General features: G+C 33.2%; 2 protein-coding genes across 2 annotated transcripts; one reads left to right on the top strand and one right to left on the bottom strand.

Annotated features, from left to right (window-relative positions):
* Positions 1 to 1,423: 1,423 nt before the first annotated feature.
* CRCK3 (calmodulin-binding receptor-like cytoplasmic kinase 3) lies at positions 1,424 to 6,531 on the bottom strand. Its single transcript, XM_085733339.1, has 7 exons — positions 5,484 to 6,531; positions 5,129 to 5,344; positions 4,397 to 4,656; positions 4,030 to 4,195; positions 3,705 to 3,794; positions 2,971 to 3,269; positions 1,424 to 1,914 (listed from the first exon to the last, which is right to left on the bottom strand). Exons 1-7 carry the CDS (start codon positions 5,749 to 5,751, stop codon positions 1,693 to 1,695), a joined length of 1,521 nt encoding a protein of 506 aa, XP_085589465.1. The 5' UTR covers positions 5,752 to 6,531; the 3' UTR covers positions 1,424 to 1,692.
* Positions 6,532 to 17,242: 10,711 nt separating this feature from the next.
* Positions 17,243 to 24,761, top strand: SPS1F (sucrose phosphate synthase 1F). Its single transcript, XM_085733337.1, is given in 16 exon segments — positions 17,243 to 17,502; positions 17,504 to 17,591; positions 17,673 to 17,762; positions 17,855 to 18,099; positions 18,270 to 18,333; positions 18,515 to 18,647; positions 18,650 to 19,212; positions 19,848 to 19,935; positions 19,938 to 19,963; positions 20,126 to 20,257; positions 20,376 to 20,552; positions 22,467 to 22,520; positions 22,605 to 22,667; positions 22,755 to 23,702; positions 23,850 to 23,977; positions 24,258 to 24,761. Coding segments are annotated over 16 exon segments (3,168 nt in total). The 5' UTR covers positions 17,243 to 17,413; the 3' UTR covers positions 24,538 to 24,761.
* The last annotated feature ends 836 nt before the right edge of the window (positions 24,762 to 25,597 follow it).

The raw sequence follows: 25,597 nt of genomic DNA, 5'->3' as shown, positions 1-25,597 counted from the left end.
TTTAATTGTTAAAATAAAGTGAAATGATGAAATGTATTTTATTTAGTTTAGAAGTTAACTTTCATTCGACGATTTCTATTCACACCCCAAAAAACTTCGGTTACACCCAATTTTAGTTAAATTTGATGATAATACTGAAATTGTCCTTGTTCATATAAATTGAGTTTACGTAAGCTATGTAAACTCAGTTTGTAATGAATACGCGTTTTGGAGTTGAAAGGATTTTGAAATTATATTTTATTTTAAAGGTATTTTGGTTATTTTTAGGTGTAACCGGGACTTTTTGGAGTGTGACTAAAAATTCTCCATTCATTTTCCCTCCAAGTGGTATTAGTTGATTTTTTTTTTATCAAAAAAGAAACATCTAAATGAAATCGTTGTCTTTCCAAAAAAAAAAAATTGTGTGGTTGAAACAACTTAGTCTACCCCACGTTTTTAATAACTTTGAGAAGTGAATTTTTTTTTTATATGCACAAAAATGCTTACATAAATTGGAGTGGTTGAAACTATTACTAGTAGAGTAGTTAGGTGGACTATTTGACTAAGGGTTTTAAACTCTAACAAAGGAGAAAAAAAATACTAAGATTAACAGTTAACCTGCTAACATTTGCCTATGAAAAGGAGTATATCAATAATAGAGTCACAAGGTGGACTATAATTCTGACTAAATGAGGGTTTTGTTGATCACAGTTGATAAATAGTGTCTCGACAGGTTGAAGTCCAAAGGGAGCATGTAGCTAATGATTCATTCTAAATTATGAAGGGAACACAATGAGAACAAACAAACCCACATTATTGTCCCAACTTTACAGGTTGGTCAAGCTAATGAACTCAATGTTTGGTACTATCTGGTGAAAAGGAGCTGTCATTATTCATTAGAATTCGTCGTAGTGTTGAAAATGAGCAATCTAGTTTCTCCATTATGATCTAGTAAAAGGCTCAACTCTTAACAATATTATCATACTTTTTTTTATAAAACCATATCATACATTGTTAGGACACGTTGCTTCACATTTTTACGCTATTTACATTTTACATTTATTTGTTATACTTAAAATAAGTTTTTGTCGACAAGAACTAGTTCTTGAGGATAAAATACATTCAAATGTCACAAGAGGTTTAAGGAGTGCCACATGGTGCTAATGAGATGATCTTTTAGTAATCACATTATCACTTAATACAAAAATATTGACAACAGCGATTAAAATAATATTGACACAAGATGACAAGAAATTTTTTAGAGGACCAAACAAAAACAAAACATGTTTTATACAAACTAAAACCTATTTAAGCCATAATTTTATTTTGATTGAGGAATTTTCATGAACTGATCCAAAGGAACCAAAATCCACATTCAATTTTACAAGGAAAATATTTCAACAAGTAGTAGAATAGAGTCAAGGGGTAGAGATAAACACATTAGTGGAACAGAGTCAACATGTTGCTATTTTCTAAGTAAAAAATCTCCCACAATCTAAACTTCAGAATGACTTTTGCAGTTTATGGTTGAATTAACTTAAGAAATCCATCTAGATTAAAACCCCAAATGAAAATTAACATGTCAAAATGCCTGAAACACTTTTAGGCATGATAAAGTAAGAAGTAAAGAAAATATTTTTTTTTTGTTTTTTCAAAAGCAAAATTAAAAAAGAACCGACTTCAGAATATCATATTAATGGTCAAATTCACCAATCATTCTCTCCTTGCAGTTGTGCTACTACTCTTGAGGTAATCTGCCCTTATTGCCCACAATTGCTCACCCACTGTTTTCATGTCAGGTCTATCTGATCTTACTGGTGCTGCACAATTAAATGCCAAATCAAACATCTTCACAGCAACATCTGTTTTTACAGCTTCTTGCATTAAAGGATCAAGCAGTTCCACCACATTTCCTTCATTATATTTCCTGAAGGCCTGCAAAAAGATCAGAATCATATAGTGTGAGTGCTTAAGAATGAAGAGGAACAACAACCAAGTTTTTCATCTATTACTACTGCAGTGATTACTAAGAAGCAAGAAGATTAACACCGTCCCACGATTACTAGTTCACTAGAAAATTCTGCGTATATATAATGCTTTTCAGTACTGTAATCTTGCCCATGTTGCTAATGCCCGTAAACACGTCCAAAGAGAACAAGTTGCAACTAAGTTCTTCAAAGGGGAAATTACAATTAGTTACATCGAAAGCCCCACTTCTACTAGAGATATGACCTAAGTAGTGCTTGTAACTTATAAGGCTTGGATCTCCTCCTCAAGGTCTCGGGTTCGATTCTTCCCGGTACCAATTTGGGTCCACTAATTTAGCTTCTTCAAAAAAAAAAACGGCTTGGACAATCCTCATTTTAAACTAATTTTGCAGGTTTGAGAAATTTTACTGTATCAAAGTCTATCCTATATCTCTTATAAGGTTTGGATAGTCCTCCCTTAAAGATCGATTTTATAGGGTTTAGTTAGACCCTAAGCCCAAATTTTAGGATAGCATCAAAGCCTGTCATAGATCTTTTTAGATCAAGATTTTTGTTACCCCACCCATATGTGTCCATTCTCCAAATGTACGGTCCTAGGCGTGAGAGGGTGTGCATAGAGTCCCACATCGACTAGAGATATGAAGTAGTCTTGATTATAAGTCTTGGATAATCATCCCTTTACATGTCAGTTTTGTGAGCCTAACTTACAAAATCTATTCAATCACAATTTTCTCTCATCAATTGATACAAAATCCTTTTGGATTGAATCAGTCCGCAACTCATATCAAATTATTCCCACCGAGAATAACGGCAAAAATTATCAATTTTTCTGAAGTGCAGCAGAAATTATTCTTAACTTACAGGATCACTTGGCTGGATGCCATTGCCAGCCTATTAAGTTATATCATCTTCTCAAAGTATGCCAGCGCTTAAATTGATAGTTAACTGTTGTAAAGAAAATATATGTAAAGAACATCAAAATAAGAACAAATTGCGAGCTTACCCATCTTAATGTAACTCGCTCTTCAGGACCTTTTTTCAGCTCCACAGGACGACGGCCAGTCAGAATTTCTAAAAGCAATATTCCAAATGAGTAAACATCACTTTTTGGAGTGAGATGGTATGTTTTCATATACTCAGGGTCCAAATAGCCGACTGTTCCCTTCACTTTGGTAGAAATGTGTGTATGGTCGTTGTTTACAGGGCCAAGCTTTGCAAATCCAAAATCGGCTACTTTAGCTCGCATGCTTTCAGTCAGAAGAATGTTGGATGATTTCACATCCCGATGGATAATTTGTTTTTCTGTTCTAAAATAAGACAAATATTAGACATCAATTGGAAGACCTATAAACATTACTCCCTCCATTCCACAAAAATCGACCTATTTATAAACATTAGGGGGAATTATGCATGCAGGAATATGCCAAAAAAAGTCAAAAGCTTAAAGCCTAATAAAAAAATATCAATGATCACTACTTGAGCATAATGTTTAGTTAATAGACTGTGTTTGAGTAATCAAACAACATCTAATTCCGGTTAAAGTTGTTTCTTTTTTTTTTTTTTTTGAACAAGAGTTAAAGTTGTTTCTTTAAACTTGAGACTTCACAGCATCTGTTTATAGTGTTATACGCTAACTAGTTTTCTAACATGCAGTGTACATTTTACATTTGGCTTGTATGCAAAGAAAATGTAGAACACGAACATGTTTACATAATAAATATTAAAGGGATTACTGACCTGCATACAGATGCAGATAGGTCAATCCATGTGCAACATCAATTGCAATTTCAAGGCGCTGATTGAAATCCAGAATTTTTCCACGCAAACCTGCCATCAATACCAAAACGATATTCAGCATTAGTTTCCACATGGGGAGGGGATGGGTAGCTCACTTGGTTGAGCCAAGGGATTAAAGGAATTAAGGAGTTAAAGGTCCAAGGTTCGAATCCTGGCAAGGGAGAAAATACTAACATAACAATTAACATACTAACATTTGTCATTAAAAAAAAAATTAGTTTCCATATTTGAATACAAATATTGTTAAAGAATATTACAGACTTACCATCCAAATGTTCTCGAAGAGTACCATTTGCCACAAACTCCGTAATAAGGATACGTTCGTTTCCTTTGTCAATATAGCCAAGTAGCTTCACAAGGTTTCGATGATCAATTTTGGCCAGAAGTTCGACTTCACTGCTGAATTCTGTTCTCAAACTCTCAAAATGTTCCTGTATGATTAAGTCATGTCGTCACCATTAAGATAAGAAAGTACTTCTACCAATTTTAGTGGTACACATTAGTCAAAACAGTTCACAATACAGTATAATATCATATCAATACATAATTTATCCGATAAAAAGAATCCAGAACTTTCGCACTCTAATGTTGACTGCAGATTTCTAAAGTATATATCAAGAGTTACTTCTTACCCTTTTTGCGCGTTTTACAGCCACAACCAGGCCATCGTCTAAATGAGCCTTGTAGACAGTTCCAAAACCTCCTTCTCCTATTTGTAATGTTTCTGAAAAATTACGGGTAGCTTTAGAAACCTGACTCAGGTTGAGATGTAATGACTGAAGCCTGCTGAGTTTTGGAGACATTGAGAATCTTGATGGACTAGGTGGCACCCGAAGTGGACTAGCCGGGATCTTATCAGAAACTGATGGTTCAAAGGAGGAACCTAATTCCACTGCAAGAGCAAAATTGTTCATCACTAGTCATTCAAAGGTAAGAGGAAGCGCAATCTTGAAAAATGAAAAGAAAAAAAAAGTATATGATAACAATGGAAACTGAAAATTAAGGGTCTGTTTACTTTTCATGTTTCCTGCTTTTCATCTTCGCTTCAACTAATAAACATTATAGAATACAGATTCAATACTTCCCTATAATTTATGAAAACGGAATCAACGTTTATGAATTTTTCAAAATGTGAAAACATTGTTTTCATTGTTTTTTGAAAATGCATTCTCCCTAACTATCTGTCTGTCTTCTCTCTGTCAATATTATTCACTAGTCTTCTATCTATCTCGTTAGCAACTTAAAATGAACACAAATTTCATAAATGAAAACTGTTTGGTAAGTAAACAGGCCCTAAGGTAATAAAGTACAAGCTAGTTATCAAACTATGAGGTAAAGGTATATATGAACGAACATCAACTCACTTGAATTTGGGTCCTTTTCCAGAACAGCATGAGAAGTTGCCTTTCTTCTCTTCCCATAGAAACAAGGACAAACAACGGCACAACATACCAACAAAGCTCCACCCGCAAAAATTCCAACTTGGCTGCTTGACACTTGCTTAGAATCTCCTTGTGACGTCGAATTATTGTTCAAGTCTTTCTGCAAAAGTTTCCTTCCTGCCTTTGAAGGCAAATTAACTGAAACAGATAAAAATCAGCATTTAATCGTTAAAACAAATGCTGTTTTGAAAATTCTGGAAAGATTAACACAAATGATTATTACATAAACAAAAAATGTGCATCATAAACTAACAACACTATCTTTGACAAACCATACCAAAAGAGACATCCAAATCTAACACACAGTTGTTGCTTCCAAAGTAATCCTTCACATCACAACCATTCGCAATATACAATTGGAGAGCTTTACAGAAATCACTTTTGTTTACCACATTTCCATTTTTGTAGAACAATTCCTCACCATGACTAGAATATGAATTTGCTACCAAATTATCGCCACAACCCTTTGTCTGTAACACAACTTCAGACCCAAAAATTGTTGACAATTGCAGCAACAGCACCAAGAACACAACAGTAACATCCATTCTTAACTAAACAGTACACTCCAATTTCAATTTTTTGCCCTAACACATAAGGAAAGCATAAGCGCTTATATGATAAGCGCTTATGCTATAAACTGCAAAATAAGCTCTTTATCCAAACAGGGCCCAAGTATCATATACTTAACCTAAAACACAAACCTTGATTACCTCAACCTAAACACCCCAAAATGAATTATGGTTCCACTAACATAACAAAACTTGTTTGAAAAGCAATTAACCAAAACAAAATAGCCCAATTTACTAAATTGGGCAACTATGAACTGTTGAGGAAACTATTACGAATCGATGAAAAAGGAAAGTTGAATTTCCAACAGTGTGAACAAAAGATGAAATTTTTAAAGAGGAATTTTGTTAAATGAACTTTAATTTCTCCAAAACATGGAACACTAAATCAGAGAAAAAAACACAAGGAGACAGCTATGTAGGAAATTGAAAAACGTGGAAGTGAAGTAAAGGACAAAATCCGGTGTAAAAGAAAGGAAAGTTGGTAACTTGGGATCTGGGTTGGGGAGCTGAAAGAAACAGATACACATGAAGAAGACTATAGAGGCGGCTATGAAGAAAATAATAAATTCAGTTTCACACTTTGGAATTGAATTGAATTGAATTGAATTGTCTTATGTTTGTTTAGTTGCAGATAAGAATCAACATAGTTCACTCAATATTTAATATCAAGCATGGTCTTGTACTTGTAATTCAATAGATTAGAGAGAGAAGAAGAAGAAGAAGAAGAAGCAATACAATGGTGGACTATGATGTAATAATACCAAATTGCCGTCTCTACATAATATTTTATGACATATTTTCATTGTATAAATCTAAATATAATTTGTCTGGAGTTTAACTCTTTACCCTGAAAATAATTAAGTTGTTAACAAGGAATAGTGAGTTAAAAAATAGTTGTGTACTAAGATATGTGAATTTTTAGCTTCATTAAGGCTCTGTTTGGTAAAAGAAGCCATAAGTAGTGATAGGCGTGATAAACAATGATAATTGAAAACTGACTGATAAGTAGAATATGATTATTGAAAAGCCTTTCGCTAATTAAAAATAATGTGTTTGGTAAAATTAGCTGTTATAAATATAAAATGACCTAAAAGTACATGACAATTTAATTTAAAAAAAAATCAAAATTATGTCAAAAAAAATATAACGCTTTGAAAATATTTATTCATCAAAATCTATGAAAGTCACGTATTGTCTTTGGTCCCTTCTTCATACATGAAATTAAACATTCTATAATGCTAAATTTGAAAAGAATAAATTCGATCATATACATTTAAGTGACTAAATTATCATTTCACAAATCTAAAGAACTATACTAGACTTTGTGTATCTTAAAAACATTGATTTAAAAGAGAAAAAAAAAATGACAAAAATTTACTTCCCTTAAGAAATTTGGCCGAAGAGGAAAACAATGATACGTGAGTGAGTGGTGAGTAGTGGGACAGTTGTTTTTGTTTACGAAGGGTACAAAAGTAATAAAAATAAAATAATAAGGTTATTATTGGAAGAAAATGTAAAAAGCTATCGGTATAAGCTAAAAAGCTACTTGAAATAGCTTCTCAAAAAAGCTATAAGCTCGTGAAAAAAGCTTGTTACCAAACACATCACGTTTTCATCCAACGAGCTTATAAGCTAGTCCAACAAGCTATAAGCTAGCTTTTTTTGTTTACCAAACACAGCCTAAGTTGTTAACAATTTAGTGTTTTGTTTGTGTTTTATGTTTGTAGCTCTATTAACCGAAGTGATTATCTTTATAAAGGCACGATTTAAGGCAATAACGCGCGTGGATATGCGAAAAACAAGACAAGATGGGCGAAACAAGTCAAACATGGAGGGTCACTTTCATCCAACAATAGAAATAACAACGCATTAATTATGAAAAATAGCCAAACGAGACTAGATTTTGTAGGTCGAATATATTGGCTAGTCGAACTAGTTTTATCTGTAAATGCCTCGTTGTATATTTCATTTCAACACATACAATCAATCAAACATGTTTATTTTCGCAAATTTATCATTTACCTTTCTACTTTACTTTTACTTATCAAATTCATAATTATGGTAGGTCACAAATTCTAAAATTGCATTTAACACTTTTTAGAGGAGTTAATGAATCCACGTCCGAGACACGGTTTGAAACACAATGGATAATTACATTTAAGAGCTATTCGTTGATTACCGAATTTACATTTAACACTTTTTCTATTTATAGATATCAAGTTTAAGATTTGTTGACGAATGGTTGAGAAAAGAAACTCTACTAAAAACTACTAGATATATTAAAGGTGATAAACAATCTATAAAATTGATAAATACTTTGCATCAATAATTAGGTTAAAAAAATATTGTATGTTTTTATCCATTTTTTAGGATTTATCTATTATGCTACTGCCTACTGGTATATATTTTTTTTTTGAAATGTTCTACTAGCATATTATGTTGTACTACTTTGTTTTTTTTAGGCATATTATGTTGTACTTCCCACCCCTAAATTTGGCTCCGCCTGACTTGTGCTATTATACTTTTCGTTTTCAATAGAGTATAAATATAATATTGCTCATGTTTATTGAGCATGTGACGATGCCGTGGTTGACCAATGGAGCTTGTATGTTAGGAGAGAAAGAGGAGATAGCCTACTTGAATTGCTTCGAAATTACGTATGGAGGCCATTTTTGGCAATCAAAAAATATATTATTGTGAGTGGGTGTATGTATGTGATCATTATAATCATGTTGGGTTGGGTTTTAACTTTATTTAGTCTGAAAACAGTTTACACGTGTGAATGAAAATTGTAGCAACTTGGTTCGTAGAGTTCTTAAATTGTAAACAAAAACCAAAATTGACATTACTTGGTTAATGATAGTTCAGTTAAGTAGCCTTCAGCTTGAAGCTCACGCTGAATGAAGTCCTTGTATTATTATTATTTAAATCATTGTAATTGGTATTATTACATGTGAAATACTAGTTGGGGGTTTGTGGTTGGAGCAAGTGTGAATTGAAACTTCTACTAATATGTTTAAGAAATTAGACTCTATCTATCGATTAAGAGAACGTTGAATTATACTCTCCGCGTCTAGGGTTGAGAATAGGTTAGGCCAGATTACGATACGAGTACATTTAGGTTCTCGACTTTGTTTATGAAAAAGGTTAGACACGGACTTTTGAAAAACTTATTTAAGTAAATAAGTCGACTTAGGCTATCAAAAACATACGAAGCCCGATAGACCGGCTTATTTATGCTTATTATTGAAATTTATTTTTATATTAAAATAAAATTTATATTAAACATAAAAGTCAAGAAAAAAATTAGGCTTTAAAACATTATAAGTGAAATAGGCTTTTAAGGCCTTATAGTGATAGAGATATCTTACGGTGAAATAGGCTTTAAGGCCGATTAGACCTATTTAAAAGTAGATATAATTGAATATTTAATGACTTTTATATGAAGTAGGCTTGTAAATATGCTTTCGAGCAGACTAATCTTTTAAATAGACCGGACCAAGAAAAAAATAGGCCTATAAAAGGTCATAGGTCGAGCTCAAGCTTGCAAAAAAATTCGTAGATCGGACTCATGTCTATCAAAGTCCGACCTCGACCCGAACTACTTCCACCCCTATCTGCGTCTCTTATATTGAAACATGCATCGTCATTTATTGAGAAATAATTCATACCACCTTTTTTATAAGATATCATTTATTGAGAAGTAAATTATACTACTTCTCTTTTAAGATGTGCTTGAATAACACTCTTTACCCTTAAAAGTTTTTTTTTGAGGGATTCTTAAAAGTTAAATATGTACTTTTGTCAAAAAAAGTTAAATATGTACTACAAATTATTCTATTTTAATAAAAATATTTCTATGATATTTATTAACTATGAGCCACTATATAAGAAAAAATAATTATTTATTTAAAATTTTCAATGCCATGGTTCGATTTGAATATTTTATTATAATTTAAAAATTGAGTATATAAAATTTAGCATCGAAAGAGGCTATTTCTTTTCCTACTCACCACTCTTCTTGTGAGCTCTCTAATATTCAAACAATGTTTTTGGATTAGATAATCTGGAAAGAGGTTTCGTCCTATAATTTTGGTCAAAATCATTTAACATTTAGCCAAAATTTTGACATAAAATTCATACATGATCCAACACATGGCTAATATACCAATATACATAATTTGTGACATGATTGGTGCAGTATTAAAATTTAAAATATCAATATGCATCATTAATCGAAATTATGTGGGAAAATGAAAATATTAACTCATTAGAGTTATCTAAACCTCTTCCTCATACATGTTACTCGATATTGGGTGGTCGGCTCTTTTTTTAGGCAATATGTTGCAAAGAACCATATATATCATCGTAAGTGGTACCATTTTCCATCTCATTCAATGTTGTGTTTCTAACTAAACCGCATACATGCAGAGTATCCAATTTCATTGGCATTTTCCTCCTCTATAAGAATCTCCATATTAGATACCCTAGATGGATCTCCCTTTATAGAAGCCACTAATTTGGATGAGATACCCCATAAAACCAAGCGACGTAACTCGGTACGGTTTGCCAAAAAATAGACCTTGATGTCTTCAGTGTACGACATGTAACAAAAAAACCTAGAAATGTCTTGTCTATTCGAAATACGGTCGGCTCTTGTATGACAGAGAGATACCTCAAAATGCTCGAGTATGTCTATAATGCCTCATCACACACTCGGCAAGTAGTGATAAATCATCTTGTGTCGGCATTTTAGATGGTTCAAGGTCACGTTGTTCCCCTTTAGGCGATCAAAGAAGGTCATGTAGATATCTTGTGACTTGTGGCCTTTGCCAAGAATGAATCGAGTTGCATGTGGCATGTCCATGTATAATTGGGGTCAATCTCATATGAAAATATATCAACAAAATGCAAAATTGAATCACGACCCACCCATTGTCTCATACTTAGTTTCCAACACCTTAAATCACAATCCACCCATATCAACATGCAACCTTCAACACCACCTCTCCAACAATGCCAAATTAAATTCCTTAATTCTTCGAATCCCCAAACATCCAGGACTCCCTATCGAACACACCTTGCCCTAGTAAACCTAATGAATCTTACAAACATCGTCACTCCAACCCCATAAGAAAGATTTAAAAAGGAAAGCAACGAAAGAAATAATACTTGTATACATGAGCCTTGAAGAAAGAAAAATTAATCGAAAGCAAAAATAAGACAGATGTGATAAGAACAAGACAATCATATATGAACAAGTTTTTATTATTCCAACCGGATAATCTTTTTCTAATGTTAGCAATCAAGGGGTACCATAGCTAGAATTACCATAAATTGAAAGACCCAAATAAATGAAAGACATATGACCAATATCAACAAAATCATTTAACATATCATTCAAACTTTCAATAACTATAAGAAATGAAAAAGCTAAAAAGGGTCACCTTCACACAAACCCTTCCCATTTTGAATTCCTTAATTGGGCTTCCATTAACCAACACTAAGGTCGTTGTTGATCTAACATACACCACGATCTACCACCTCCACTTGCTTAGAAAACCCATCTTTAAAATATATGCCTTCGAAGTATTCCCACTCTATAGAGTTATAGACTTTCTCATAATAAACTTTAAACATAATAAACTCACTTTTCTTTTTAACTTTTTGACATCAGCAACCACCTCATTAGCAACGACAATCTCATTCAAAGTATGTTTTCCCTTTACTAACGTTGATTGAGACTGCGACATAACACTATTAATAACCCACATCGACATGTTAGACGAAACTTTATACATATGAAATTAAAGAAATTGGAGGACAGACAACTTCCGGTAGGTTATCAACTTTTGGAATTAAAGCTATAAAAGTATGTACAATTAAAATTAAAGACATGATATATTTATAAATTAATAAAAAAAAATTGTATTAAAATTATATATTGTTTGATTTATTATTTTCTTTCTCTCTTCACCCATTGATCTTCATCCCCTAAATCACTAAAACCAAACCCACCTATACAAACCAAATTTTGGCTTAGGTACGTATTTCACCAAATTTATTTATATTTTAAATTATTTTATGAGTATAAAATTGCTTGTATTATTTGCATATAACTTAGGTAACATAATTTTCTTCCAATAATTAGATTCCTTTGTCAAAGGGAAAATATTTTTTTATTCTTGGTCAAAGAAAAAAGGGGAATATTTTATTCGTTAACGTTTTTTACTAATTTTTATTCGTTGAGTTAGAAGTATATATACGGTCGGAAAATGGCAAGCGTAAGTAAACAAAATGTAAAAAGTAAACATAATGCAAAAGGTAAAAATCACGTACACGCACATGAGCCCGTGACGTGAGGTGTATATCTAGATTTTAATGCATGTGCATGTGAATATTAGGCTAGACATTTTGCTGATAAGTTTGGTCTTATTATGCCTAACAAATATCAGTTGCTAGATCAATCAAATTTGATACTGTTTTTTTGTTGGACAAATTTTGTTGGTCGACATCAAATTTGATGAATTATAAGTTTCAACTTAACACATATCATTCACTTTTTTAGCTACAAATTATAAGGCATTCACGTGCACGTAGGGAAGTTCACCGTACACGTGTTATTTACACATTGGGTTTTTGAAACCATTAAGATTATGTCCCTTTTGAAATAGTATTTTTTTGGACAGAAATCCCTTTCAAAATAATTATTACTTGCTCAAAAAAAAAAAAGATAATACAGTATAAATTATCTAGAGGATCATAAAAGAATATGTTACCAAAATATGAGAAATAATGCTCAATCTTGTTCGTGTCAATTTTTTCGCTAATGTCAAAAGTTGGGAGCCAACATTTATATGGTGCATGTTGATGTTTCCATTTTCTGGAGGATTATGCCTATGGTCTAAGCATCTTTGTTAAGGACTGTGATGATATATATCTTTATTATTGGAATATAATGGTTTATTTGCATAGCAGTTGGAATTTTCTTGAAAACATATGCTCAATCGATTGAGAACCGTTATTCCTGGGAAAGCAAATATTCCCTAATTAACTGTTATTCTTTAATCGACTGTACTCCCTCCTGCGAAAAAGAAATTAAAATACCAAAGTTATTTAATTACGAACTAATGTTGGTTTAGTTGGGAAAGATTTTCGGTATCTCAATTTTTCAAATAAACATATGCTTCATTTACGAGAGAGAAAGATATATTACTATTAAATTTAAAGAGTTTTGAAGGTCCCTAAATATGAGGTTAATATCCTCTTCACTTGTCATAAAAAAATAAAGGACTTTGTTATTTAAGAAGATCTTGATTTCTTAATATGTTTTCTCTTTGATAAATGGAGACATAAGTTTATTTAAGAAATGAAGAAAATCGTGATTTTCCTCCAAAGTTTGAATTTCGTTGTGGTTATATCTAAGAATATTCTTTGGATCTTGAGGAATTTTCTATCCAACTCATTTAAACTTTTTAGTTATAAAAAATTATTTATTGTTAGGAATCTAATTATTGGAAGAAATTATTTAGCATCAATATTTTCACATTTGAGTATGTGTAAAAATAAACACGAAGGAGACGTTAAACCCTTAGAAAATGAAAGAGATGTTAAGCTAATTCTATAAATTATTAAGAAAATAATAATTTTATGAAATAATACATCTTAAATTTGTGAGTTTTTATAATTAGGACAAAATAACTTAATATTTTGTACTTTGTTGTTGGTAATTAGGGAAAACTCATTATGGAGTGTAAAATCACTTCTGTATTAACCAAAGTAAAAGGTGGAAAATTAACATTAGCAAGTTTATCCACCCACACGTTACCATTCTTACAATCATATGAGAAATACCAGAGTTCATTTGTCGAGCAAGGTACATGCAATTCAAACATCTAGTCCTCAATTTTAACGGCATAATACTTGGATTAGTAAAAGATTGAACAATCATCAAAGAATTACACTTAATTCAAAGGTGAAATCAAATTTTGAATTGAGAAATTTCAATTGCATGCATAACAACATAGAGCTCAACCTGAAAGGATGCATAAATCTCCAAATTGCTTGCAAAACAACAACAATAATGCAACTGGAATCACTTAAAATAACATCAATGACACATAAATTAGGATTATCTTTGGAAGCACCTTTTGTATTACACTTAATCTAATCACAGAGAGGTTTCCTCCGATCAACTTGAATAATACCAAGGCCTTAGAAGCATGACAATCAACTGAGAAGTACTTGAAAATTGTAAATTCGCATAAAAGAGAATCATATATCTTTCATTGGAAGTAATTGAATCTCAACGAATCAAAATACTCAGATAACATGAATAATAATATAATAAAGGACAACAATGCTCGCATGACTATATTATTTTCTTCTACTAACACCAAAGAATGAAATAGTTAATCATAACATTCAATACATAGTACATCGACTTTCATAATCGAACATCGAAGAATACATAGTATATCGACTTTCATAATCGAACATTAGATGAATACATAGTATATCGACTTTCATAATCGAACATAACAACATCTACAATGGAGACTCTCATCTTTAAGCGTCTTAAATAGGTCTTACATTGGGTGCCGTTTAACTCAGGAAAGGAAAGTTCTTTCCCACCATGGGAAAGTCCCTTTACCCAGACAGCTGTCAGTTTTAACAGGCAGAATCAAAAAAATAAAAAATAAAACTCAGTTTATTTTATAATGTTGTTTGTAACATTACTACTGCACCTCCCCATTTAGTCACAACAGCACAAAGTCCACCTCACCCACAAGATTAAAACATCCAATTTTCTTCTTCTTCCTAAACATTACAGAACATTGAACATAAATACATAATAAAACCCAGAAAAAAGCTTAACTTAGTCTACACTCGTTCAATTACAAAACACAACATCAATTCTTCTTCTTCTCCTCTCGTTTGATAACTAGATAATTTCGAACATGGTAGTTTTGGAATTTGGTTTAAGTAGTTTTGGAATTTGGTTTAAGTGTTTTTGAATCAGGCATAACCATATAGATCTGACACAGATTTCGTTCCCAAACATTGATTTGTTATGTAACGACCTATCTGGAGAAGAGCCATGTTGTTATTATTGTTTGGTTTCGTTTTATCCTTTTGAATTGGTCTAGACCCAGTGCTGCTGGACGATTCCATGCTGTTGTAAATGGAGGAGTTGCTCATGAAGAATTGGACATGGTGGTGTTAGTGTTGGGGTGCTAGTGTTGGTTTAATGAAGAAGAAGATGGATCGGGTCACAGATCTATACCTATTTACAAAGGATTTTTTTTTGTTTTGTTCAAGATTTACAAAGGATTTTTATTTAATAAAATTGATTAATAAAAACATTTTTTAAGTTGCTTAATTGTTTAGTACAATTACCATTATTTAGTACAAAATAAATAAATAAATAAAACAAATGAGTAATTGTTATTAAATGATTTTCGTGGGGTCCACAAATTGGTCACACAATACTCACCAAAAAGTATCAACAATTACTAGGTAATTAATCTTGGCCATCCAAATAAAAAACTATTATATCAATGGCTAAAAGTGCAACTTTCCCATCATGGGAAAAAACTATCCATTCCCATACTAAACCCCACCCTTACATTGACACATAACTTTTTAATAATTTTTTAATAATAGTACTTAATAAGTACTCAACTACTCCAATGGGCACTCTAACAAAATGTCTAATTGGGTCCCATCAATATTATTTATTTAATACACTATCTATTTTATACTAATAAAAAAAACCATGAAAATTATTATTTTAATAAAAAGGTGATGTGGACCCATTTAAGAATGAGGTCTTAATTTAGACCTTGCATCTTTTAAGACCCTTAATTTTTTTTCCACAATGGGAGTATCTATTAGGTACCAGTGTCTTAAATGTTTAAGACTCTCCCATTGTGGATGCTCTAAGAAGAGCAACAAAGAACAAATACTACGAAGTTTCATAGGTCTTAGTGCAAAATCGACAACCATACGACTTCTAAGAAGATCATCAAACTTAACTTTTATGAAATTACCTTACCGAAATGTATATTATTTTCTAGTATCTATACTAATATAAAGAAAACTACCCCTTTCAATACTTTTGGGTTGGATTTTTCTTTCCAAAAATGCCCTTAATTTTCAATACAAATAACACAAGTAACAGATAAATAAGAATAAATTTAAATATTAAAACAAATGTAACAATAATAAATTTAAATATTAAAACAATAGTTTGATAGTAATTTCGAGTTTGAGTGATGAATCCGCTCTGCACTCTTCAATTGTTTTCTTTCATAGTGTTATTTGTTTTGAATAGTCAACTACATGCACAACAACCACTGTTAACAGGTCTAACAGCAGCTACAACAAAGAAAATAAATCAAACCCCTTACACAAAACCTCCAAGAACTTATCCATGATTATTAAATAAAATCAACTAGTGCTATAGAGCAAGCCATTCTATTTGATTTATTGGGATAGGTTGGAATTAATGTTGAGAAATCATCCACGATTGGAGTTTTTAGGTTCTCTCTATTTTTTGTGTGAAGCATGAACCCTATTTTTTGTGTTTACAATTTGGATAAAGTTTGTTGCCTTAATTCTAGGCAAACAAAATATTGCTTTGTTTTTTTTTTTTTTTAAGAAAAATATTGGTTCGTTAGAATAATTGTAACAATAAACATAACCGATTCAACGAAACAATAAAAATACATAATTACAAGTTATGGGGAAAATCACGTAAATTATTATTATAGAAACAATTCAAGTGATCACCATAACCGAAATACATATTCATATCGACTCTACGAAATTAATTTTTTCCAATTGTATCGACCAATTCATAGATTAGACTTATATTCATTTTTTTGGTCTCACCACCTTTAAAATATTGGTTCGTTGTTATGGTTTGCTACTTTGGATAGAAATATATTGTTAAGGCATATAACAAAATTATTTATAAATCAATATATCAATAATTTCCATTAATATTTTAAAATTTTAATCAAAATTATACAAACAAACATAATAGAATAATCATATGCATTAACCGGTGAAAGAGCGGACGGCATGCAGTAGCCCGTCTTTCCGCTAGTTATTATTATAACATTCATATGTGAAGATACATTAACTTGGTATGACAAGATATCAAAAGGCAAGTAATTGGGAAAAATAATAATTTAAAATATCAAAATAGACCCAAAGTAAATATTTGATGATATACAAAATTAACATGAAAAGACATTAAAAAAGGAGTTGAACTTTTTAACAATGAGAAAGTTTTGGTAACCACAACAAAACAATCCTGGTTGACAAGCGTCAAGAGGTGATGAAATCCTCGCAAGTCCAATGGAATGTGATGACTTGTATTGGGATCAAAACCAAAAAAAATAAATAATAAAATAATAATAATAAATGATTTAACCGCTTAAAGGCCAGACGCTCCCGCATACATAGTTCTCTGTCACTCTATACTCCATTTTCATAGAACGAATATTCTCTTCTCAATTTTCTTTTCTTTTAATTAAATTCATCTTCATAATCATCATCTTCTACTTGAAGTCTCTTTTCGTCTTTAAAAGCGCGTTTTGAAGAAGTTGTTTTTTGAAAAGAGCTTAAGATGGCTGGAAATGATTGGTTAAACAGCTATCTAGAAGCGATTCTTGACGTTGGTCCTGGTCTTGATGATGCTAAATCCTCTCTTCTTCTTAGAGAGAGGTAGGTTCAGTCCTACTCGTTACTTTGTTGAAGAAGTTATTGGTTTTGATGAAACCGATCTCTATCGTTCTTGGGTTCGGGTATGCACTTTTCACTCTTTCTCTTTCCTTTAATTCAACTTATTTTCATCAATTCAACTCAATTTCATTTGTTGTTACTAGGCTTCTTCATCGAGAAGTCCTCAAGAGAGGAACACTAGATTGGAAAACATGTGTTGGAGAATTTGGAACCTTGCTCGTCAGAAGAAGCAGGTTCAGTTTCTTCATTTTTTGATTTTTGATTTTTTGTTTGAATTTTGGTGGTGTTGTTGATGATGAGATTGTGATGTTGTGGATTTGGTTAGCTTGAGAGTGAGGCGGTGCAGAGAGTGACAAAGCGGAGGCTGGAACGTGAAAGAGGGAGAAGAGAAGCTACTGCTGATATGTCTGAGGATTTATCTGAAGGTGAGAGAGGAGATCCGGTGAGTGATGTTTCTGCTCATGGTGGTGAATCTACAAAAGCTAGATTGCCGCGAATTAGTTCCGCTGATGCTATGGAAACTTGGGCTCATAGTCATAAAGGCAAAAAGCTCTACATTGTTCTCATAAGGTAATTCACTGCAAAAATGGATTAAATTATACCGCTGATGAAGGATTGATGTTATCGTAATTGGTTGATATGTTTTTATTTTATTTTATTTTATTTGTAGAGCTCTGTTTTATCTCAAGTGTGTGTTTTTGTTTTGTAATTCTTAAATTTAATAACGTGTTTACGTGCAGTATTCACGGCCTCATACGTGGCGAGAATATGGAGCTGGGGCGGGATTCTGATACGGGTGGTCAGGTAGTACTTTTGTTTTAATTACCTTTATATCGTTTTTTTCCATGTTAAGAATCTGTTAAATTTTGTCGTTTTCTGATTGCGCGATGCGGTACTGGCTGTACTCTTAAATATGCTGATATCTAGCTGATTGTGTGGGGGAGCTAATTTTTTTTGGCTTTTTTTTGTTTTCTGTGCTGAGTAGGTTAAGTATGTCGTGGAACTTGCGCGGGCCTTGGGATCAATGCCGGGAGTTTATCGGGTTGATTTGCTGACTAGGCAAGTCGCATCGCCAGATGTAGATTGGAGTTATGGGGAACCAACTGAAATGTTGGCTCCCGAAACACGGATGAATTTGGAGATGACATGGGAGAGAGCAGTGGTGCTTACATCATTCGTATTCCATTTGGTCCTAGAAATAAATATATTCCAAAAGAAGAACTCTGGCCTTACATTCCTGAATTTGTTGATGGAGCAATTGGCCACATTTTACAGATGTCAAAGGCTCTTGGGGAGCAAATTGGCAGTGGGCATGCTGTCTGGCCGGTTGCCATTCACGGCCATTATGCAGATGCAGGTGACTCTGCTGCTCTTCTGTCCGGTGCTTTAAATGTACCCATGCTTTTTACTGGCCACTCACTTGGTCGAGATAAGTTGGAACAACTTTTAAAGCAAGGCCGATTATCAAGGGATGAAATAAACACAACTTACAAGATCATGCGTAGGATAGAAGCTGAAGAATTAGCCCTTGATGGTTCTGAAATAGTCATAACAAGCACTAGACAGGAAGTAGAAGAACAATGGCGCCTGTATGATGGTTTTGATCCAGTGCTGGAGCGTAAAATTCGAGCAAGGATCAGGCGTAATGTGAGCTGTTACGGTAGATACATGCCTCGCGTGGCGGTAAGTACTGGATAACAATATCACAATTGAACTTCCTAACAACACCTTAACAAGCTTTTGTTGTGGACCAAATTAGGTAGTCTTGATTTTGAATTAAAGTCATTTACAGCTCGCTCGAGATAATGTATAATTTTGATATTGATACACATTTGCAATTTGCATTGAGCGATAGTAAGTTCATTTTTCTCTTTTGGTGACTGGTTTGAGTCCCATTTTAACCTGGCACTTGAAGAAAAATGTCTTGCTGCTTAGTTTTTACTTGATAGGGTTGTCCATGAGCAAATTATCTATTTTTCAGTTATAATTATCGTTTTATTTTATTTTTTTAACTTGGGGTGAGACTTGGAGTTTTGTTTTCAAATACCGGTATGGCTTATTAGTTTGTTCAGGAACGGAATAGCTTTGTTTTGTTGGCATGAAAACAAATTTGATCACCAAAAATATATAGTTTTTTTTTTTTTTTAATGCATTGGGTTAGAAAGATCATTGACATTCCTCATAGTCTGCACGGTATATACTGATAAGTGATAAGAGCAGTTGTTTTTGAGTCCTGTTCCAGACACTATTGTTTTAGTAATACTTGGTTGCTAGTTATGTAAAGTTAGTTCTTAGTATAACCTCAACACCTCTGGCAGGTAATTCCACCGGGTATGGAGTTCCATCATATTGTTCCACAAGACGGTGATATAGAAACTGAACCAGAAGGGATTTTGGATCATCCTGCCCCCAAGATCCACCTATTTGGTCTGAGGTTTGGAATATGCTTTCTGCATTTCTTTCTATGTTTCCTGGTTAACTAGCCAGTTCAATGCTTTTGTTTTATAATTTATTGGATGTAACTTGACTGGCAAGTTTCATTTGTAAATCCAACGCAATAAGAAATTAACGCCAATTTAAACTTTGTGATTATCAGATAATGCGGTTCTTTACCAACCCTCGCAAGCCTGTGATACTTGCTCTTGCCAGACCAGATCCTAAGAAGAACATCACAACTTTGGTGAAAGCATTTGGAGAATGCCGTCCTCTTAGAGAGCTTGCTAACCTTGTATGAAGCCGTGAATGATCATTCTGCACTTCTTTAGTATCACACTGTTCTGATTTTTAGGTCAGCTGACTTGTGTTTATTGTCTGATCTATTGTATGTCACTCTTTGGGCTTTTCAGACATTAATTATGGGTAACCGAGACGGAATTGATGAAATGTCAAGCACAAGTTCTTCTGTTCTTCTCTCGGTACTCAAGTTGATTGACAAGTACGATCTGTATGGGCAAGTGGCATATCCTAAACACCACAAACAATCTGATGTTCCTGAAATATATCGTCTAGCAGCGAAGACAAAGGTAACTTTATCCATTTGGTTGGACTAGAAAATTGATATAACTGTCTACTGATTTTAAGCAAAAATGTTAAATTGTGAATTATTTATAGTTGGACCAATAGTGTAAATATTTGTTTTCCCTTCGTTCTTGCATACTGTTTAAGCAAACTTGCCGTTACTTGTTTATGCCTCTGGTTGAGCGAGTTTATCAATACGCTATAGTAGGGTGATTTTTGTTGTAGATCTTGAGTTCTTGAATAAATATGTTTTTTTATTGTGATATTTTGTTGTCGTTTGAGCAATTTAGTTCTTTCATGCTACATTAGAATAAAAGTTTACTTTCATAATGACATACCTGTACTTCAGTTTGTTTTTTTCTTTCTGTCAAATACTTTAGTTTTTGTTTGAAAATGTCGTATCCGTACCTGTATCTGGTACTAGAGTCGTACCGTACATACTACATATGATCCTACATGAACGTCGTCCCTGCCGCATCGTCAGTTCATTGATAGTCACTTTGTCTTTTGTAAATACATGATGTGTATACATTTCAATATATTTGTCTTCTATAAATACACTCTCTTTCATTTACTGTGATACAACAATCTGGTGTGGATATCATCCACTTGTAGGCAGTGACATATCCAGGACCCAAGCCTAGCAGGTGTAAATTATTGAGAACAAATAATAATAATAATAATAATAATAATAATAATAATAATAATTGATATATATATATATATATATATATATATATATATATATATATATGTATGGGTTATGTTATAAGCCACCCTTTGGTGGTGTCTTTTATCAAGTCACACCTTAAGGTGTGATTTTCACTTTTTAGTTATAACTTTGATAAAAGACACCTTCCTAAAAGTAAGTTGGTGTCTTTTCGCAAATGCTCATAGAGTAACTTGATAAAAGACACCTTCATAAAATGTGTCTTCTATCATAACCCATATATATATATATGTTAACTTGCACCCACCTAAAAACACTAAGGTGCAAGTTAACAAGCTGCACCTACTTGTACTATACTAAAACACCCTTTTGTCTCTATTAAACTTTATTTTAATTAAAAGGACATTTTTGTAAATAGCATAAATAATATTTGTTTATAATAAAAAAACATGGGTGTTTTGGTAAATATCTAGTAGGTGCAGCTTGTTAACTTGCACCTTAGTGTTTTTAGGTGGGTGCAAGTTAACGATGGGCTGTTAACTTGCACCCACCTAAAAACACTAAGGTGCAAGTTAACAAGCTGCATCTACTTGTACTTTACTAAAACACCCTTTTGTCTCTATTAAACTTTATTTTAATTAAAAGGACATTTTTGTAAATAGCATAAATAATATTTGTTTATAATAGAAAAACATGGGTGTTTTGGTAAATAACTAGTAGGTGCAGCTTGTTAACTTGCACCTTAGTGTTTTTAGGTGGGTGCAAGTTAACAGCCCCCATATATATATATATATATATATATATATATATATATATATATATATATAGTTGCACTACTAGAGATCAGTGGCAAAACATATACTCTAATGATTCACACTAATGTCATCTTGGGGAATATTTTCAATTTGAATTCTTATTCAAATAAAAATCCTGGACCGCATTTGTGTATTCCTTCTGCTGAGATGCAACTTTGAATTTGCACTTGCCGACGTTGAATGGTGTTTGCTGAGAGAAGAGAGTGCTGGTGCAGTAGGATAATTTTAGAGTGGTCAAACTAAAAATATATAGAATAACTGGTGCAAATTTCAAAAGACCGGTGGGTGCAAGTGCTCACCCTTAGAGCGAACGTTGGTCTGCCGCTGTTTGTGGGACTCGATCTATATTACTTTCTTCATGTCTTGTTTAATTCTCTTGCCCATGCAAGTTATGTTTTCATTTTAGATTTCATTCAGATCCGATATCTGTGCAGGGTGTCTTCGTCAATCCTGCTATCATTGAACCGTTTGGTCTTACCTTAATTGAGGTGATCTTCTGAATCTTGTATTAATAATTATTAGTTGATTTCTTTTTGGTGTTGTGAACACTACCTTGTGTCTTTGTTGAACAGGCAGCTGCTTATGGTTTGCCAATGGTTGCTACTAAAAATGGAGGTCCTGTTGATATTCATCGGGTATGATTATTGATTACTGGTTATGTTATGCATTGATTTGTAAAAGTTCCCATGGAAACTTGCATGATTAATTGGTTACTAGTACAGGTACTCGACAATGGCCTGCTTGTAGATCCCCACGATCAGAAGTCTATTGCAGACGCTCTTTTGAAGCTTGTTAGCAACAAGCAACTGTGGGCAAAATGTAGACTGAATGGGTTGAAAAACATTCATTTATTTTCATGGCCTGAGCACTGCAAGACTTACCTGTCTAAAATAGCCACTTGCAAGCCAAGGCATCCTCAATGGCAGCGAAGTGAGGATGGAGGTGAAAGTTCAGAATCAGAAGAATCACCTGGTGATTCATTGAGAGATATACATGATTTATCTCTTAACCTGAAATTTTCATTGGATGGAGAGAGGAGTGGGGATAGTGGAAATGATAATTCTTTGGATCCCGATGGAAATGCAACTGATAGAAGTGCAAAAATAGAGAATGCTGTGTTATCATGGTCAAAGGGCATTTCTAAAGATGTACGCAAGGGTGGGGCTGCTGAAAAATCAGGTCAAAATTCAAATGCTGGTAAATTTCCGCCATTGAGGAGTAGAAATCGACTATTTGTGATTGCGGTGGATTGTGATACCACTTCAGGTCTTCTTGAAATGATTAAAGTAATATTTGAGGCTGCTGGAGAGGAGAGGGCTGACGGATCTGTAGGGTTCATACTGTCAACCTCAATGACAATATCTGAAATACAATCATTTCTGATCTCAGGCGGCTTGAGTCCCAATGATTTTGATGCTTATATTTGCAACAGTGGCAGTGATCTCTACTATCCTTCTCTCAATTCGGAAGATCGCCTATTTGTGGGTGACTTGTATTTCCACTCTCACATTGAATACCGTTGGGGTGGAGAAGGGTTGAGAAAGACTTTAGTACGCTGGGCAGCTTCGACCACTGATAAGAAGGGTGAGAGCAACGAGCAAATTGTGAGTCCTGTTGAACAGCTTTCTACTGACTACTGTTATGCTTTCAAAGTGCGAAAGCCAGGAATGGTAATTTTTCTTTACAGCGGAATTTTTTGGTATAAATAAATTATTGTTAGTCATTAAGATTAGAAGTGGAATTTTTTGTGAAGTTCATTTTTATCTTAGACTCACTTTAGAGTTTTATTGTTTTGTTGTCCAATATTATTATTACAGGCTCCCCCTCTGAAGGAGCTTCGTAAGTTAATGAGGATCCAAGCTCTTCGTTGCCATCCTATATATTGTCAGAATGGAACAAGACTGAATGTAATTCCCGTTCTGGCATCTCGTTCCCAAGCCCTCAGGTATTATTGAATCACCAATCCAAAATTTCTGTTATGCCAAAATTTTGAAACTTGTATAAACTCCTTTACTCTTTTCCTTGGGATGGAGGGGTGAGGAGATAGGTGGCCAATTGCTACACATTTTTCTAACATCCTAGGATGAGTTTATGCAATGTCTATGCTAATTTATCAGCCATGCTCTTGCATATAGCTGTTTCTTACCTCTATCATGATTTCCTCTATTTGGCTGTTGTGACTAAGTTTACCATGACATCTAAATGACTTTGTGTTTTTCCTTCAGATACCTATATGTTCGATGGGGTTTTGAACTGTCAAAGATGGTGGTGTTTGTTGGAGAATGTGGTGACACCGATTACGAAGGACTGGTTGGCGGCCTACACAAAAGTGTGATATTGAAGGGAGTCGGAAGCAGGGCAATCAGTCAACTCCATAATAACAGAAACTATCCTCTCTCTGATGTTATGCCAATGGACAGCCCTAACATCGTCGAGGCAACTGAGGGGAGTAGCAGTGCTGATATTCAGGCTTTGTTGGAAAAAGTAGGATACCTCAAGGGATGAAAGTTATCCGTCTCTGCTTGTCTTCTGTGAAGCACTGAAACTTAATTCTGATAATCTGTCATTTATCCACATTGTTCATAAATCTATCTTCCTCCCCTCTTGTTACTTCTATAATAATCATTCTCTTCCCTTAAAGCATATTTCGTCTTGTTTCTCTTATCTGCCTGTTGTTTTTGTATCTACATCCTACAGTTTCAATAAAAGGCCAGTTCTCATTTCATTTATGTCTGCATGCTTTGTTTCTCTTTGTCGTTGGAAGCCAAACTTCCTCTTGTACTCGATATATTCTCCGTTTCCCTTTTCCATTTTCAGTTATACTATGCACACAGATCATCTACGACTATAAATTAATGAAGTTGAAAATCATCAACGAGAACACAAGATTCCAGAGCCAAGAGTATAGGAGATTTGGTTCAGGTAAATAATGATCAGAGTGCTAGAGCTTTACGTATCATAAAGAAACCAGAGTACATGAACAAGGTATCTTGATCAGAGTGCTCAAGGTATTTTACCTTCGATGTTATGTGCATATTTTCATTTTCATTTTCATTTGATGTTAGAATCTACTTTGACATCGTCAATCGTTTTTGTTGTATGTTGAGTTTTCGGATGTATGATTTGATAGCACAGCTGTAAGTTTGATCTCCGATTCGTTTCAAAAAATAAAAAGTTTGATATTTAATTAGATTATTCCTCTTTGATCTTTTTATCTTTAAATAATAATCAATAAAATCAATGTTGTCGAACTCACTTGGAACCTAAATAATAATCCTAAATAGACACTTTTCAAAAAATATTTTTCTATTTGTAAAAATGAATCAAAGACGGGAATATAATGAAAAAAAGAAAGAACAAATATTTGAAATAACAGTTGGCTTTAGCCATTTAAAAGAAGGGTCTTGTTAACGAGTCTCACGGGATACTCTTTAAGCATGCTAAATAAAGTAATTATTCTTTCAAAATTCAAAAGTTTTCAATTTCCAACGTCTCAATTACACAAACTTTTATAAAAAGTTACTATTTAAGGTCATTAACTAGTGCCCGGAGGCACTAATTAACA

Source organism: Medicago sativa, chromosome 8, assembly GCF_051527215.1.
Source record: "Medicago sativa cultivar Bolivia chromosome 8, Bolivia_mono, whole genome shotgun sequence".
Lineage (NCBI taxonomy): Eukaryota > Viridiplantae > Streptophyta > Magnoliopsida > Fabales > Fabaceae > Medicago > Medicago sativa.
This window is presented reverse-complemented; position numbering and strand designations above follow the sequence as displayed.

Bases quoted from the DNA above. Each gene is read 5' to 3' on its own strand.
- CRCK3 (XM_085733339.1), bottom strand. From the start codon at position 5,751: ATGGATGTTACTGTTGTGTTCTTGGTGCTGTTGCTGCAATTGTCAACA. The intron at 4,657-5,128 runs GTGAGTTGATGT...TTGCTCTTGCAG, and splicing joins GGAAAAGGACCCAAATTCAA to TGGAATTAGGTTCCTCCTTT. The intron at 1,915-2,970 runs GTAAGCTCGCAA...ATCTTTTTGCAG, and splicing joins AGCGAGTTACATTAAGATGG to GCCTTCAGGAAATATAATGA.